Below are 15,786 nucleotides of genomic sequence, written 5' to 3'. Positions count from 1 at the left end.
TCTTCCACCCTACATGTCGAAATGATGTGAACAGAAAAGCCATACTGTTCTTTTTTATGCACGTTTTTTAACAGTTTCAACGGAGCTCATCTTAAAGTGTTTAATAGTAGATAAACGCAAGAGATAATATAGATCGAATAAATAAGGATGAAGTACTACTGACCTAAAAGGAAGATACAGTAGGTCAGAAAGTACTGGAATTTGGTATTCCAAGCATGACATGTTGTCTTGGTGCAGACATAGTAATTGAGTTTCAATTGGTTAAGCCTGAGGCTAAGTGCTAAAACAAATCTTTAAATGAAATTCATTACAAGCAGGGTTTCCATACTCAGGTGTTATTGAATTCCTTTCTCATTCTGACCCGATTTCCAGAGATAACGGTAATAACCCAGACTGGCAGAAATGATGGCAATGAGAAAGCGCATCATGCTTTCCCTTCAAAGACATTAAAACGTAGTCGGTCTCGTTGGCTTACTTGAGCTACGCAGATGCTTCTTGCCTTCATTTTCGTTCTGCTGTTTTTCCCCAGCAGGGTACGCATTTCTTAAATGGATCCATCTGCACCAAAGGAATAACTTTTATGAATGGTTAGAATTGGCTTCGGTAACGGCAAATATGTAGTTCCAAATAATAAGCAAACGGGGAAACGTAATCCAAGTGGAAAGAAAAGACACGCAGTGTATCTTGGAGAAATTCATTGCTATGCATTTAGAATGACATTACTGTGTGATTTATTATCAGTGCAAGGTTGATGAGACCACCCCACCCCCATGCCACTTCCCAGAGTGACATACCTTCATGCCAGTGAAATTAATGGGGAAAATTAAGCTAATAACTTAACAAGCACAAGACGGGCAAACATGCTCATCTGATGCATCCTGCTTGTTATTTGGAGGCGTCACCAGCCTGGGATTCTCATTTTCTCTGTGTCATATTCAATCAGTAATTCCTGGTCAGAGTAGCGACGATTCTCCACTCTAATAACTATGGCTAGTCAAACTATGGCTGTTGTGGCTGACCTCCGTATTTACATTTATTTATTTTTACTTGAACATTTTGCATACGACCACATCAACTGACAGGTCCGGCATAAATTATTGTCCAGAGCAAGAATTGGGCGTTTCCTTATGCATGGCAAATTAACGACATTATTTGTTTTCTTCAAATGCGATAAGAGAATACCTTTCTCAATGTTTGGGGTTCGACTTTTGATGACATGGTTGTATTAGGCCGAATAATAGCGCGATTAATCAACAGTCAATTCTACACAATCGACTAACTTCTTAACGAACAATGAATCGACGTTATTCCCACCCCTTGTACGGATATTGTTAGACACTGATCAGCGGTAATGAATAAGGTTTTTTTTTTTTCCCCCCCAAATGGTTCATTGGCCACTCCAATTAATGTATTTTACGTGACAAAGGAGCTCCATCAATTGAGCGTTGACGTGGATCGTAATTAGGGAGACTTGGCCAGCAAATTATCGATATAAAAGACCGCATGGTGCAGCTAATGATTCTTAAAATGCAAAAGTTATGCAGGTCATGTGGTTTTGCCAACCGCTATCACGGATTCTCACCTATCGCCGATAACTTAAAATGCATCATCAGAGAGCTTGTTCATTTCTCTGTAAATTAAAAGAACTTGTTCAAAAGTCAAATAAAATGGTAGTTTGATTTGCATCCTGGCTGTAGTATAAATTGAATAAACGGGCCTACTACTTGCTGCAAATGTTCACCTCCAACCAGTTAAGCAAAAACAACAAACGAAGGAAATGTATCAACATTTTATTGATCAACCTTCTCATAGCCAATTCAAGTAAGCCTTGCCTTCAGCAGTTTGGACAACAAAGTGGAGTAATAATCATCTTATTTAGTTATTTATGATGGTAGTGTAAAAAAAAAAAAAAAAAAAAATTGCTGTTTTCATGTTTTGCCCTTCATGTGCACTTAATTTGCAATATGGGTAATTCCATTTTGAATGCAGATTTAGTTTAACAAAAGGCTTTTGACTTTTAAAAGCAGACCATGTGCAAGTTGATTATGCAGCGTGTACGAACCTTTAAATGCTTTGATTAGTTCGTAAAAAGTCACAATCTACTGAATAATGAATTTGTTGTTTTCAAAATGCCCATTTTTATTCCTCTGCAAACTGGAGTCAATCATGTGACCGATTGCACTTATTACATTTATAGGGGATTAGAAAATCTCAATGTGATGCTTTTAGAATATCTTGACATTCCTGTTTCTTTTTTTTTCTTTCCCCAGATTGATCCTAAGGTTGCCTTTCCACGTCGCGCCCAGCCTAAGGTAAGAAAAATAAATTGGTCACCGGGTCTCCTCGAAGAAAATGATTATGTCTGGTGTCAGCACCGTACCTAATTTTCTGCACCCGCACAGCAGATTCAAAGAGGCAGCGCTTGTCTGTTTGCTTTAGAGAAATACCTCGTCTGGCTCCATTGTTCTCACATTGTTTCTGCTCTGCACATTTAAAAATATCTCTTCTTTATATCGTCACTGTTTTCATGTCCCCCCCATCATGCCATTGTGTAGAAATAAAACCATTTTGGATTTATTTGCATTTGGAGACGAACGTGCAGCCGTCGTTTGACTTTGTTGTGACAAAAAAAAGCTTAAGAAAGTCGAATGCAGACAATGTCCTGTCTAAAATGTGCGGCTTTGGTGGACCACATCCTTTGGGGAATTTTTGATTGCATGAATGGCCTGCTATAAGGAGATTTAATGAGTAAGAAATTGTCTGCTTTACTGACAAATGGGAAAGTATGCTTGCTGTCACTGTTTTTCATAAAGAGGATAGATTGACATAAGTGATTTCGAAATATCTTCAGTTCCGGGTGCCCGTGTGCAGACGTCACAATTAGCATGGAGACAAAACTGTAATCACACCGGGGCTGTTGTTCCTGATGCGTATTATCTTTTCTCTTGATTGCCGGTCTTGAGCATCTCTCTTGACAATTAAATATGCAACGTGTGCAGATGGTGCTGCGGCGCTTTGTTGACATGCCCTTTCACACCACCATGGCAAAAGCTGTCGCACACAAGAGTGTAGTGGAGCACTTTTATGCTTTACCATCGGGACTTTGGATTCACAATCCAGTTAGAAATGTCTGGGAGATTTTCTCCACTCTGCATCACATATTTTGCTTTTTAAATTCTTTTGCCCTGTTTGAGTCTGTGTTCTTTGCTTGCCCGCTTGGCTGCTCTGATCTTTGGCTTGGATTGACCCCTTTCGGGTTTAAAGGAGCTGCACTCGACAGGTGCATGAGCGATACAGGCCTCGGGAATCAAAATCGAGACCAATCGGCGCTAATGTTCTCACGGCTAACGATGACCTCATGGCTAACCCCGACAATACTGCGTTAGGGTAAAACGCTGCATTATGTACGGCACGTAGACGATCGCTGGAAACAGACAGGAAGTGAAGGTGAACACGGAGGACATTCGGCTGTAAACAAGTGAAGGTGTTTGCACCGGGATCAGAGGAAAAACAACTTGTATCAGACACCATTGTTCCCTGTGGCCAAACACACGGGTGCTTCAACTCTGAGGAAAGACGCCGCCACTGACAGACTAAAGTCCAGTTGTGAAGTCATATTTTCTAGTTTAGCTGGTTTGTTTTTGACATCAGACGTCTTAAAAATATACTACATATTGGGCTAGCTACAAGGAGTAGCTGCACACACCTCTGACTCAGTGCCAAGACATGAGCATGTGATTTATGGCACGTCTACGTAATCAGTTTCTATTCTCTCAAAGTAAATATAAGTGCGAGCAATTCACTTCTATGCTGTGTTGATGCTCCCATAAGTAGTTAGGCATGCCTCTTTATTCAATACTACAAATTATTGCTCCAAATTCTCCCTTCGACAGGAGGTGTCATTTCTGCCACGCTTGCCGCTTTGGTTTTCCACCGTAGTCACACGCAATAATGGCGGATCCCAGCATTATTTTAATTGCCAGTGGGACTGTGGCCACTTGAGTCGGAGATGAGTTGTGATGGCTTGTTATGAAAATGAAAGGAGATAGCATCATTTTTTAGAGCAATGGGTGTAAACCTTTCCTTGCAAGTTTCTTCCTGCGCCGGTTGTTGTTGTTTCATGAAGATTTCGGCATGCACAACGAAGACTGTCTGCGACCTTAATAGAGACAGCTGTGACAGCACTCTGAAATGGTTTGGTTTTATTTGAAGACCCCTTGTCACCTGTTAAGCTGTATGTTTTAATGTCAGTGAGGAGAAAGGCTAAGCATGCTTGTACATTGATTGAGGTAGTTCAATGATGTAACGTCTAAGCGCTGTCCTATATTTTACTCCAGGCTGACACCTGTGACTGCGGCTTCCCTTTTAACGGCAGACTGTCAAAGCTGCATGGCTGGCAGCTATGTCTTAGTTCCGCTTTTTCGTTCCATGCATTTTTATCCATTTCATTTCCTCTCGATATTGCGCACATTTTCTATGACTGGCAAATTGACTAGTCTCTTCACTCCCAGTCTCTGGGACTGCTTGCTTATGATTGATTTTAAAAAAGACTATCCGGTGGAGTGTGGTTCAAGAGAGCCAAGCCTTACATTTAAATAAATTCTAATAACAATGCCGTGAGAGGTAAATATACTATCTGTCCCCTGAGTTTATGTTCCACACAAAGGCACATGTCTATGTGCATGTATATTGATATGCCACTTCCTGTCTCACTTGATCTCTCAATACCTTACTCAGCTACTGTCTATTACGCTCTCAAGCACTTCTTTTCGGATTACATCGCTTTGTAAATCCAGTCGAACACCTTGCTCTGTTGTTTGATCTAGATTTAGCATGATGATATCCCCCCTCTCCAAATGATCCTTATTTTAAATGACACAGCTCACTGCTGGCTAAATGAAACCACGGTGGCTGCCAGGCCCTTTGAATGTCTCGGGGCGTTTATTAAAAGCACCAGCTTCCCAGTTCTCCACAGCTGCATGAGTCTGAAAGAATAATCAAGGACAAAAGTCCTCAATGAAGAAGAGAGTGCTATATCAGTTTCTTTTGTTCAGCTTGACAATGAGCCCTCCCAGATATTTGTCATGTATAGCAGGATAGTTTTAATTAGACCTTGCATATTCCACGCCATTCCGGCTGCACACGCACACCCGGGGGTAACAAAATGAATGCAGTGTTCTTCGACAAACTTGACATCACATTTCAGGCAATATGTCACATGGCAAATAACCAAGCTGTCCCACACAGAATAGACTTTGCCTGTATTTCTCTGGATAAATGGGATTTCAAATGGGTTTTACATACCCGATTGTAACCAAGAGGCAGTCCGCAATGAGGGAAGACGTGCCAAACACAAGCCGGTGCTTTGTCATGCCTCTCTCACAAACGGATTGTCCATAAACTCCCTGTGAGATGAAGGATGAAACAAGGAGTGTGGCTTCACACTCTGATATGGCCCATGTGCATCGCTAAGTCTGTCAGTCCGATCTTGGTCATTTTAAGTCGATTCAAATTTATCTGTAAGGCAGTAGATGTTTTATTTACAATTTTGGAAACCAGCGTACTACTTCCAGTGGGCCTCGATCTAGTTGATCTAATCCGGTACTTTTTCTGCCAGTCCCTAAATTCTGTAGGTGTGTTGCTTGCAACAGCAGTCGGGGGTTTAGCGGCAGGGTCACCCCTGATGGAGCTCAAGGCTCTCTCCAAGAACCCGTAGCAGTTTTCATATTTTTGTCGGCAATAGTTCACCTGTGACCACCAAATCTGAGTCCTTACAATCTGAGCCACTGCGCTGTACCCACTCGAGTGGCCATGTTTTTTCCATTTAACAATTGTAATGTGAAGACCTCCCGTTAGTATGAATTTGTCCAAGTAGTTATTTGAAGGATACCAGAGTATTATTTTACGCTATGCCAATCTGGATGGTGGTTGCAGCCTCTGTGTCAGTGTTGCCTTTAAGTCCCTGACCTGTCAGCTCTTTTGCGTTCATTTGCGTTCACAGTGGCACTGCTCCAGATGAAAAATGGGCCAAAGCGCAAACAAATGAATGACTGTTTGGTGGTCAAACACAATTGCCAATAGAGTGACCCAGTTACCGGGGTAGTCAAAGCACTTGATTCATGCATGTTCTTTTTGTGTGTTTTCACAACGTATTGCGCTCTTTTTGTTGAATTCTCTATTGGGAGATAAATTGTGCAAATTGTGAACGTGACTTAGTGTTTCCTTGATGAATAATTGCCAGATCTCTTGTAAGCGGAGTACATTTGTGCGATTCTTCTTTGTGCAGCCTACCTTTTTCTGTGATCTCCTTGGTTGCTGGTAGAGAGTAATTAGGTTTTCTTGGAGAATGAGGGGCTCTTACAATGCTTACCAACGGCAGCAGGCAGGCTGGCAAGTGCTGGCAGGGCAGAGAGGGCAGAGAGCTGTGCTGGAGCCTGGCACTGCTAAACCTGATGCTGACTGACAGTAACGAGGACAGCGATGCAGCCAGGATAGAGGCCTAAGCAGCACAGAAGAGGGCATGGTCTTGAAGGACCTCTTTTCAAATGCTCTTATTGTACCCACAGTGATACCAAAACATTAAAATAGGCTGTGAAACACAAGTTTAATGGATTGTTTGAAAATCGGAGCAACCGCTACCCAGGGATGTGTCTCTCCGTCGTATTTTTGTACAAATTTGTTAGTCGTACTGTTAGCTTTTAGACATTTAAGCCGAGGACCTTTCAGAGACAATTTTTACCGTTTGTATCTGAAGCAGGAGCTGCATAAGCAGTTCTCCTCCGACAGAGCTCCGCACAGTCAGGCATTGTTTAATAGCTACCAAACTGTCCCAATGACAGGCATGTGCATTGGCTTGTTAGTATTGAGCAGCGGAGCTTAGGCGGGAAGGATATGCAAGCGTACAGACGGTGTTGCCTCACATTCCAGGAGGACATCGCTGGAATTCCTCAGTCTGCGATAGGGTGTATTTCCCCTTCCACTAAAAAGAAAACAAATCTAATTTTTTGTCAAACATATGTTACATGTCACTTTAGGATAAAAATGATATATGTTGTGAAAGAGACTTAATAGTATATTACCGAATCAACGCAGGGCGCTAAAGAGCTTGGCTGTTTCCCGACATAATGTTGCGGTCCTCATCTGTGACCTTTATCTTCCACACATCATTCACCATTTTACTGCTGACATGTTGGCTCATGCCATTAATTTTTCATCGCAGCCAATGTCATCCACATCATATTTTATCATCTGTATACATTTGTGTCATGTTCTCACGTTGGCCTGCCACAGTTTGTATTTGTTGATTTGCTTGGCCCAGAGATGGGATCCTGCACTTAATTTAATTCAGGACAAAAAAAATGGCCATGTAGAAGCAATATGCCAGCTGTGGGAAATGTCAATGAAGAAAATGAGTGGGACAGTCTTAGCAAAGATAAATACACAGACATGTAATGCAAAGAATATTCAAGCATTATAAAGTAATATTGTGATACAAACAAACCTGTAAACAGTAAAAAAAAGAAATCTGTATTGTCATCACTCAGTTGACTTGAGCCAAAGTATTTGTTGCTGAAAATTTCTAAAATACCTTTATTACTTGATACATGAGCGACAGCTAATGTTTCCCAAAATAACCAAATAGAACAAAGCAATGTTTGCTGTTTGATTTTAAGAATTAGACATCGTTATCCTGTGTTGTTCTTTAGCTGTAAAATCAACATGAGTAGATTCACAACAGGCTGGTAGGTGATGTTTAATTACGGAATTAACAGTGTTTATCATGGACAAACAAATATTCTACGTTTCCTTCACAATGGATTTAAACCAGCTCCCGCAAATGTGTAACCGTGCCAATTATAATCTATAACCATTTATTCTAAATGCCAGGCACAGTGTTAAAAAAAAAAAAAAAAGGAATCTTCTCTGCACTGTAGGACTTCAATGCAGCCATTTTAATTGCAGCAAATTCATAAATGAAGTAATTATGCCACATTATCCATTCCAAGTAACATGATTTGAAAGTTGAAATTAGATATCCTTTGACTTGCCAGCACATTTTCATCATCTTACATTCTCTGCTCAAAACTGTGCACGTCAACGATTTTTCTTTTCCCTCTTGTCTGTTCTGAGAGTGTTGTAAGGCCGGCCGTTTGGACTCATTTATGGTGAAACAGTCTGTGCTACATGGTGGAGAGCTCATTGCTTTTAAAGTGAGATGATCAAATTTAATTGACTGTGATTGACACCAGGCACTACCGCATCGACGGGTAATATATTCCAATCAATAAATCTTTTTTTTTTTTTTTTTTTTTTGGGCAGGTGTGCCACAGCTGTGGTAGCATACTTGCCTACAAAATGGATTACAATATTGCTGGTGCTACAGTAACATGCGGCAAATGCAATTTTTGTTCTCCCGAAGACTTGTTAGCAGCAAATGTCTTGTAATTTGCTCCACTTGACAAACAAACCGACAAAGAGCCTCATTTTTGTGTTCCTCCTGAAAAGTAGAGGATAATAGGAAATAATCAAACTGACTCAATGCATGAGCAAGTCAAGTCTAGCTTGTAAAGAGCTATTTTCCAACTTAATTTTCTTTGTGTTATCAGACAATATTGAAACGTGTTGACAGATTCATTTCCTGGCTGCGACCGCCCAACGCCATCTCGTGATTTCTAATTGATTGCTACATGCAGCAATTTTACTGCGCCAGACAATTTTATAGCACTTTTAATTAGTCCAACTTTGACCTTATGGGCTCTTTGCATTTATATTGGTCCAAATTATGTTCACCTTCTGCGCTCATTATTATTTTTTTTAAATTGATGTAACCTAATCCGCATATGCACTACATGGACTTTGATTAGCTTCTGTGAATATGACAGCTTAGTTAGTTAGTCGGGTCATACAGAGCATAAAACATCTGTAGGCGTTGAGGACGAAAAAAATTCATATTGGACTAGTTAATTTCTCCTGGGCTATGAAATAAATGTGTGTACGGTAATAAACACGAGTCTTTAATTTCCAACCAGCCCAGAGTTTATTTCCAGGCTGACATCATGTTAGGTACATCCTAAACTGGTTGACAGTCATCACATATTAAGAGTCTTCCCTTATAGAGTACAATTAGTTGACATTCAGGGAAAATGTTGCAAAAATGGCTGATCTTTTGTTCTGTTGGTAGGTTGAATGCGATCTTATGCATTATGTGTGAATGAATTTGTCTTTCTTCCCTCCTTTATCTACTGTTCTCAACTCATTCACTGCCACTGCTTTAGACGTCAAAAATCCATTTGACCTGGGCTGGCAGTGAATGAGTTAAAGTATTGGAGTCTTTATCTACTTTATTTTGAAAACTGTAGCAGTCTTTTAATATCCCTACCTTAATTGGAATTCACATCTCTTTCTCCGTTGCTGCGGCTGCTGTGTGTGTGTGTGTGTCTGTGTGTGTGTCTGACTGTGTGTGTGTCTGTGTGTGTCTGTGTGTGTGTCTGTGTGTGTGTGTCTGTGTGTGTGTGTGTGTGTGTGTGTGTGTGTGTGTGTGTGTGTGTGTGTGCGTGCGTGCGTGCGTGCGTGCGCGTGCGCGCGCGCGCGCGTGTTTGACTAGTGGATATTAGTAGAGATGTATTTTCATTCTAAAGGTGGCAAGTGATGGACAGACTCACCCGGACAATGGCACCTTTCCCCGCCCTTCAATCTTTTTGTCTGCCGCACCTGTCTTTTAGATATCTTTCAACCTTTACTCTGTATTTTTCTTTCACTATACCCAAGTCCTCTCCTCCCTGGATTGCATTGTCCGATAAATGTGATGCTAAATTTAGAGACACATTTCTGGGACTAGAAAGAAAAAAGACCAGGCCACCGGCCACTATAATCCATATTTATCATCATTTATTTAGCTCTCTGAAAAACGTGAGGTTGTGCGAGACTTTCCCGTTTCCCCTTTGTCTCTTTTACTGGCATAACTATTCCCGTTCTCAGTTCTATTATCCATTAAATGTCAGTGGCCACATTCTTTTCTCTGAAGACTGAATTTAAACAGGCAGTCGCTGCCTATAATTTCAGCTCATCTGAGTTGTGTGTGCTTCATGAGATTAGAGCATCTTGGCCATTTGAAGAGCGGCCACTGTGGAGAGCTTTCAGCCGCAACTTTCTCTGGCTTTCGAATAGTGATGTGGCGCGTCCTCAGCTGTAGCACCTAAACATGGATGCACAAAAATGTTCTGAATCACCATTGTGCTCTGTGATGTGTATTTTTACCTTACTGTCCGTGAAAGAATACATATATTGAGCTTTCCACATGGCTCATTATGTGCGACTGCTGCGGTAGGTGGATGGATATCGCACAAGAGATTGCGGGGCTAACGTTTATTCTGATATTAGTGTTCAATCGACTCTAAAAACCCATCTTCTCTCGGTAGGAATATTCGATACGTTAAAGAACTATTGACCAAATGCTCTAACTATTCCCCGCATAGTTTGACTATACATTACTCATCGTAATGTGCTCATAACAATACGTGCTTGGGAGAGCAGATGATGTATGAAGATACGTCAGGTGTAAACCATGACGACTTGCAGGGATTTCTAATTCCCATGCAGTGTCTTTTTTGCCTCGTTCCATGCAGTACATATATTGATAGATCAATTCACCGAACATTGCTTGCTTTGCTGTCTCCAACAGAAAAGTAATGGCTTGGACAGAATACCAGTCTTTGTCCTTCTCTTTTTACTCTGTCTCTTGTCTTCTTATCAGCCTGTTGCCAGTAATACTGCCCATTTATCCTCTCTAGCCTCTCATTTGCCTCTTGCTTATGTTGAATATGAAGGCTGGAATAGTGAAGTGGCATCCTGCAGTGCCCCCTCCACTGCTGCACTGCACATTTCTCAGAGATGGCGGGTAATTAGTTAGCTCGCTGCATGGATTCATAGTGCTGCTATCTGCTGTATGGTCAGTCCTTCTGATATTCACCCCCCACCCCCAACCACCCTGCCTAAAAGCACTGAAAAGCCTTTGTGCTGAATATAAGGCAATTTTGTTTATCTGCATTCTGCATCGACAGCTCATATTCAAGAGTTGGCTACATGCAAGAAGAAAAATCTTTCATGCTTCTCACTTGATTGGAGTCTCTCTGTTGAATCAAACATTAAAGGACAAGAACGGGAGCGCTCAACTTGTGCTGCTCTTCGTTAAAATCAACCAGTTGTCCCATACCCATTGTTCAGAGGCAAAAATGTTGAGCTTTGTTTTTCAAAGGAAAAAGAATCAGTCTGCTTTTATGGAGGATGACAGATTGGACAATAAGTACTGTTGTCAATATAAATATGTGAGCAATTGGACAACTTTACACCCAAAAATATATCCAAACGATTAATCAATTGTAAAAAATAATTTGCGATAATCAATTTGTTCTCTCCCTTACCATATTTTATGCTATTTTTGTTGACCAGTATTTTCTTCAAAATATTTATTTATCTTAGCATTTCTGTTTCAAACTAAGAGGCTTCTTGTCTTTTTTTTTTCTTCTAATTGGACAAGTGGCAATGAATGCCTTCTCATTCATAGCACCGTTCAGCGATGTGTAGCTTTTGCGGCCGTGAAAGCTGCATTGAAAACTCGCCTTGTACTTGACGTTTGGCATTTCCCAGTCGTTGATCGATGAGCTTTCTGCCGGCTCCTTCCCTCTGTCACGAAGGACTCTGAAAAGATTGTAGAGTTAGTGCCTACTTTTCCCTGAAGATACATCATGAATCCCCATGGGATTTATGCAAATCAGGGAACTGAGAATGATTTAAAACAGGGCACTGAATAAATGCACAGAGCAAGAGTTCGCATTAACACGTATGATTCAATGCCTCATCATCATCATAATCGATTTAGTTGAAAACACATAATCGACATACATAAACTTCATTGACTCTTGGAATACTCAAAGCCAGCGCTCGGTTGCTCAAAGGATGTGCTTAGAGCAAGTTGGGAGTGGATCCTGAGACAATAATCACATCTTTGACGTGTTTTACTTGTTAATCCCTGGCTTGAACAGGATTTTCTTATGAACCGGTTGTTTCACTTGAACAGTGTTTGTAATTTGTAACCTATCACGTACTGTCATTCCGTCTGGTATTAAATACACATTTGTTGTGCAGTTATACAATTTGAATTAATGATCAGAGCTAAACTGAATTATTGACACCTTCAGCATAGTTATTTAATCACCCATAAAGTATGATCTGTAATACCCTGTACTATGAATTCTGCATTGTATATGCCAGGTCCAAAAACAATCTTATAAATACAAACCTGGGCAATATAGGCACTCATTCTGTAACCACCACTGGTAAGGGCTTTAATCAGAAATTACAATATAGACCTTTGCTTCCACTATGATGAAATGCATTTGGCGTTGCAGAACATGTTGTACAAAATGAAATACTCCTGGGGACCCTACTAACATTTTTCAATTCCTCTCTTTCTGTAAATGTTGTATTGGGTCACTCGATGTTGTGCGCTCATTGTGTGTGTGTCTGTGTGTCAGTGTGTGTATGTTGAATTCATACTCGTAAATGTAAGGGTTTTACTGTTCTTGCCATCAAAAATAATCCCTGAGTTTACGGGCAGGAACCTCGCAGTGAAGACCAATAAACATCAACTTTAGCCGGCACAATGGACAAAAGGACAGGAAGTTGTTGTCGTCTTCTCTTTTTGTGCAATATTGTTCCCCTAACGTGGGAAGAGGGAGGCAGCTGAAAAAGCAAAAAGGATTTCTTTTGGGCTCCGGTGTGGAGCTCGGGGCCTTGAGGATGAAACACAGGGAAGTAAATGCCAGCACCCTGCAGCGCAGCAGGCAAGAAGCCCTTTTGACTCGGTTGCCATGTTACTGGCCTTTGGTCACAGGTATCCTCTCCCTCAGGCTTACAAGTGGAGACTAGGGAGGACCCCAAAAGAAAAAGGGCCAAGTCGACGCCACTTTGAACCAATACAAAACGAGAAAGAGGTCAAGTCCCAGGGTCTGCAGATGAGGATTTGGGTCTTCTACCTGGTGTTCCATCTGGGCTCTGAAGTGATAACAATATTCCAGCAATTGAAACCACCTACAGTTTGCTTACCCCACCCCCCAAGTGTTTTTCTGCTGGAAGCCACTAAATGTTCACAGCTTTGAAGCATTTGGTAATGAAGATACGTTTTTTTCAGTAAGAGGAAAAAACAACAAAATAAACGACAGTATTGTTCATTTTGTTTTAACTTAAAATACATTAATAATGGAGCGTGATGTTTGAAAAGTTGCACTCACATCTAGGAGTTGTATACAGAAATGAAGCTGAATCTGCAGGAAGCTAGAGTAGGCGCACAGGAATAGTTCTTGCTGATTTATGAAGCTACAAACATGTGAAAACCGTGACAAGGGTTAGTCGGAAGCAGAGGCGAGCATTTTTGTGTGTGTGTGTGTGTGTGTGTGTGTGTGTGTGCGTGTGTGCGTGTGTGCGTGTGTGCGTGTGTGCGTGTGTGCGTGTGTGCGCGCGTGCGCGCGTGCGCGTGTGCGCGTCAATACGGAAATAAATTGACATTGTGATTAGTTTGACAGATATCACCATGTAAATCCTGATTTTATGGGAATGGGATTTTTTTTTTTTTGCCTGGAGGCTAATGAAATTGACAATCTGGGAGAGATTGAATCAGTTGTCACGGTTACCCAACGCTTACGTTTTCATGACATTGACCTGCTCGCTCGGGGGACTCAGTCAGACATGGTGCTAAGCCTCCTGCCTGGATGAAGCCCATCCATCTCTCATCATTACAATAGCACAAATTATGTGATTAATATTGTACCAAGGCAAACTATAGTGATACTGTTTTGAAAGCACGTTTCAAATAGTCATGGAATAATAGATGGCAGAACAAAGACAGTTGCAGGCTCATTATCTGGTTTTAAACGTCATTGTGTATTTCTAATGAATATAATTTGTTTGTTATTGTCAAGTCTATTAAAACTGTTTGTTTTTCCAACATGTAGGCGTGTTTATGTTGATGAACTGCATTTATAGCATTGGACTAGCAAATGGACTCGGTTGTTATCACCAAATGAAAATTGTAATTGTCGTTAAAGCAATTTAATAATTTGATTCAATTGTTTTATGTGAACATATTGCTATGATTACATCACCATTACACTTACGATCTGGTGTAAAGTTAATTAACATTCCGTGTGTGGATTCATTTTCAGATACTAGTTCTTTGCAGGTGTTAATGTCATTTACTGCCTCATCACTAGTCGTTTTAAGATTTTTTTTCCCATTCTTTTCTGGAATTTAAAGAACACCAAAGACTAAACTACGGTGTTCCTCATATTATCGAATTGCTTTCTTAAGTGGTAAGTTATTTTTTTTTAGAAGTAATGTAATATTTTGTCTATTCAGGATACATCTGATTCTGTTAGGAGGGAATATTTCTAGGGTCACACAAATACATTCACTTTAGTTTAGATTCTCCTTCAATGGTGAAATTTTATATGGAGTTCTTTTTTTTAAATATTGACTTTCTGAATGTCAAGCAGCAGGGGAGCAAGTTGAGCTTTAGAAATGTTTAACCGGTAAATAGTTTATTTACCCTTGTGCCAGAAACCACAGAAAGAACAAATGTTGAAGATATGAATATTAACATGAACACGACAAATTGACTGTTTGCTTTCAGGTACTCCTCCCTGAGACCAGACATGCATGCTTCTCACACGTTTGTGAATAATGTGTTAAAGAGCCAAATCAAATCAAGGAGTGGTTCCTTTGAGATGTTCCTGGAGAAACACACAAAAAAGGTGCAATTAGGATAATGGAATGATTGAGAAAAATTAAGTGAAATTAATTAAAATACTACATATTGTTTAAAAAACATTTATTGGAACATTTTTGTAAAGTGCAAAGCCTTTGAGACTTCCCCAATTCACCAAAGATAATCTGAGATATTCCATTCAATTTGATATTTATTGTATTAAGTTGATTTTATTCTGTTATAACTGCATATTTGGCAAAATCCCACACTTTTTTTTAATTAACTGAAAGCAAACGATGTACATGCAAACAGCAAAAATAACTCGCTGACAGGGTGGACAAATTTTTGCTTAATGCTAACATTTTCTGAGCACATGCTGGTCCTTAGGAACATGATTCACTTAGCAAGCTGAGCTGTGAACACATTTTTTGCAATTTCTGAAAGGTTTATATGTCAAATGATTTTACTATGACAGAGTGGACAATAGGCTTGCTAACATCAAATTACATACATAATATGATTAAAACTTGAGTGTAAAAATTTACGCCACCGTTGTCACTGAAACTATGAGAGGTTTAATAAAGGGGCATTTACTCCAAAATGACAGGGTGGACAGGAATTGTAGGCACACATGCAATACTTGTTTGCATTTATGCACAAAAGGCACATTATAGTATTATTGACAAATTAGCTTCTGTTTCAACTGAAGCTCCAAGCATCCATCCTCGTAGCTAAATTATTATGTTTTAGGCTGTAATTTCAGGTGAAAATAAAATGTGAGCGCTACCAGATATTAAGAATAAGCATAATTACTGTATGGTGGAAATACGGTAAATAGGCTAGCTTGATTCTTATTATTTTCCCCACTCACCATATCTATAATAGAAATATGTTGCTTCCTGTACCAAATTCTAGTTCTTCCACTTGAGTGGCCATTCCAAGCTGTCTTTGCAGTCTGTCAATAAAAGCATAGGTTGCCTTGTTCATTTAGGGGTCAAAGCAAGCAGGAATCTTAACCCCACCCT

The 15,786-nt window shown here is 40.2% G+C and overlaps 1 protein-coding gene across 13 annotated transcripts in view; it reads left to right on the top strand.

Moving 5' to 3' along the window:
* The window catches only part of LOC148385953 (RNA-binding protein Musashi homolog 2), a 202,373-nt gene that overhangs the window by 8,558 nt on the left and 178,029 nt on the right, over window positions 1-15,786 (top strand). For all 13 annotated transcript variants that reach the window (XR_015863269.1, XM_088399659.1, XM_088399653.1 and 10 more), the window contains exon 5: window positions 2,271-2,312. Coding sequence is in view for 12 of the 13 variants with exons in the window: in XM_088399659.1 (XP_088255785.1) it covers window positions 2,271-2,312 (42 nt within the window). In the remaining variant the exon portion in view is untranslated. The remainder of the gene's footprint in view (window positions 1-2,270; window positions 2,313-15,786) is intronic.

The sequence above is a fragment of the Syngnathus floridae genome, chromosome 15, assembly GCF_059516105.1.
Source record: "Syngnathus floridae isolate MCC-2025c chromosome 15, RoL_Sflo_1.0, whole genome shotgun sequence".
Classification (NCBI taxonomy): Eukaryota; Metazoa; Chordata; class Actinopteri; order Syngnathiformes; family Syngnathidae; genus Syngnathus; species Syngnathus floridae.
Note: the sequence above shows the minus strand (reverse complement) of the source record. Positions and strands in the feature narration are given on the sequence as shown.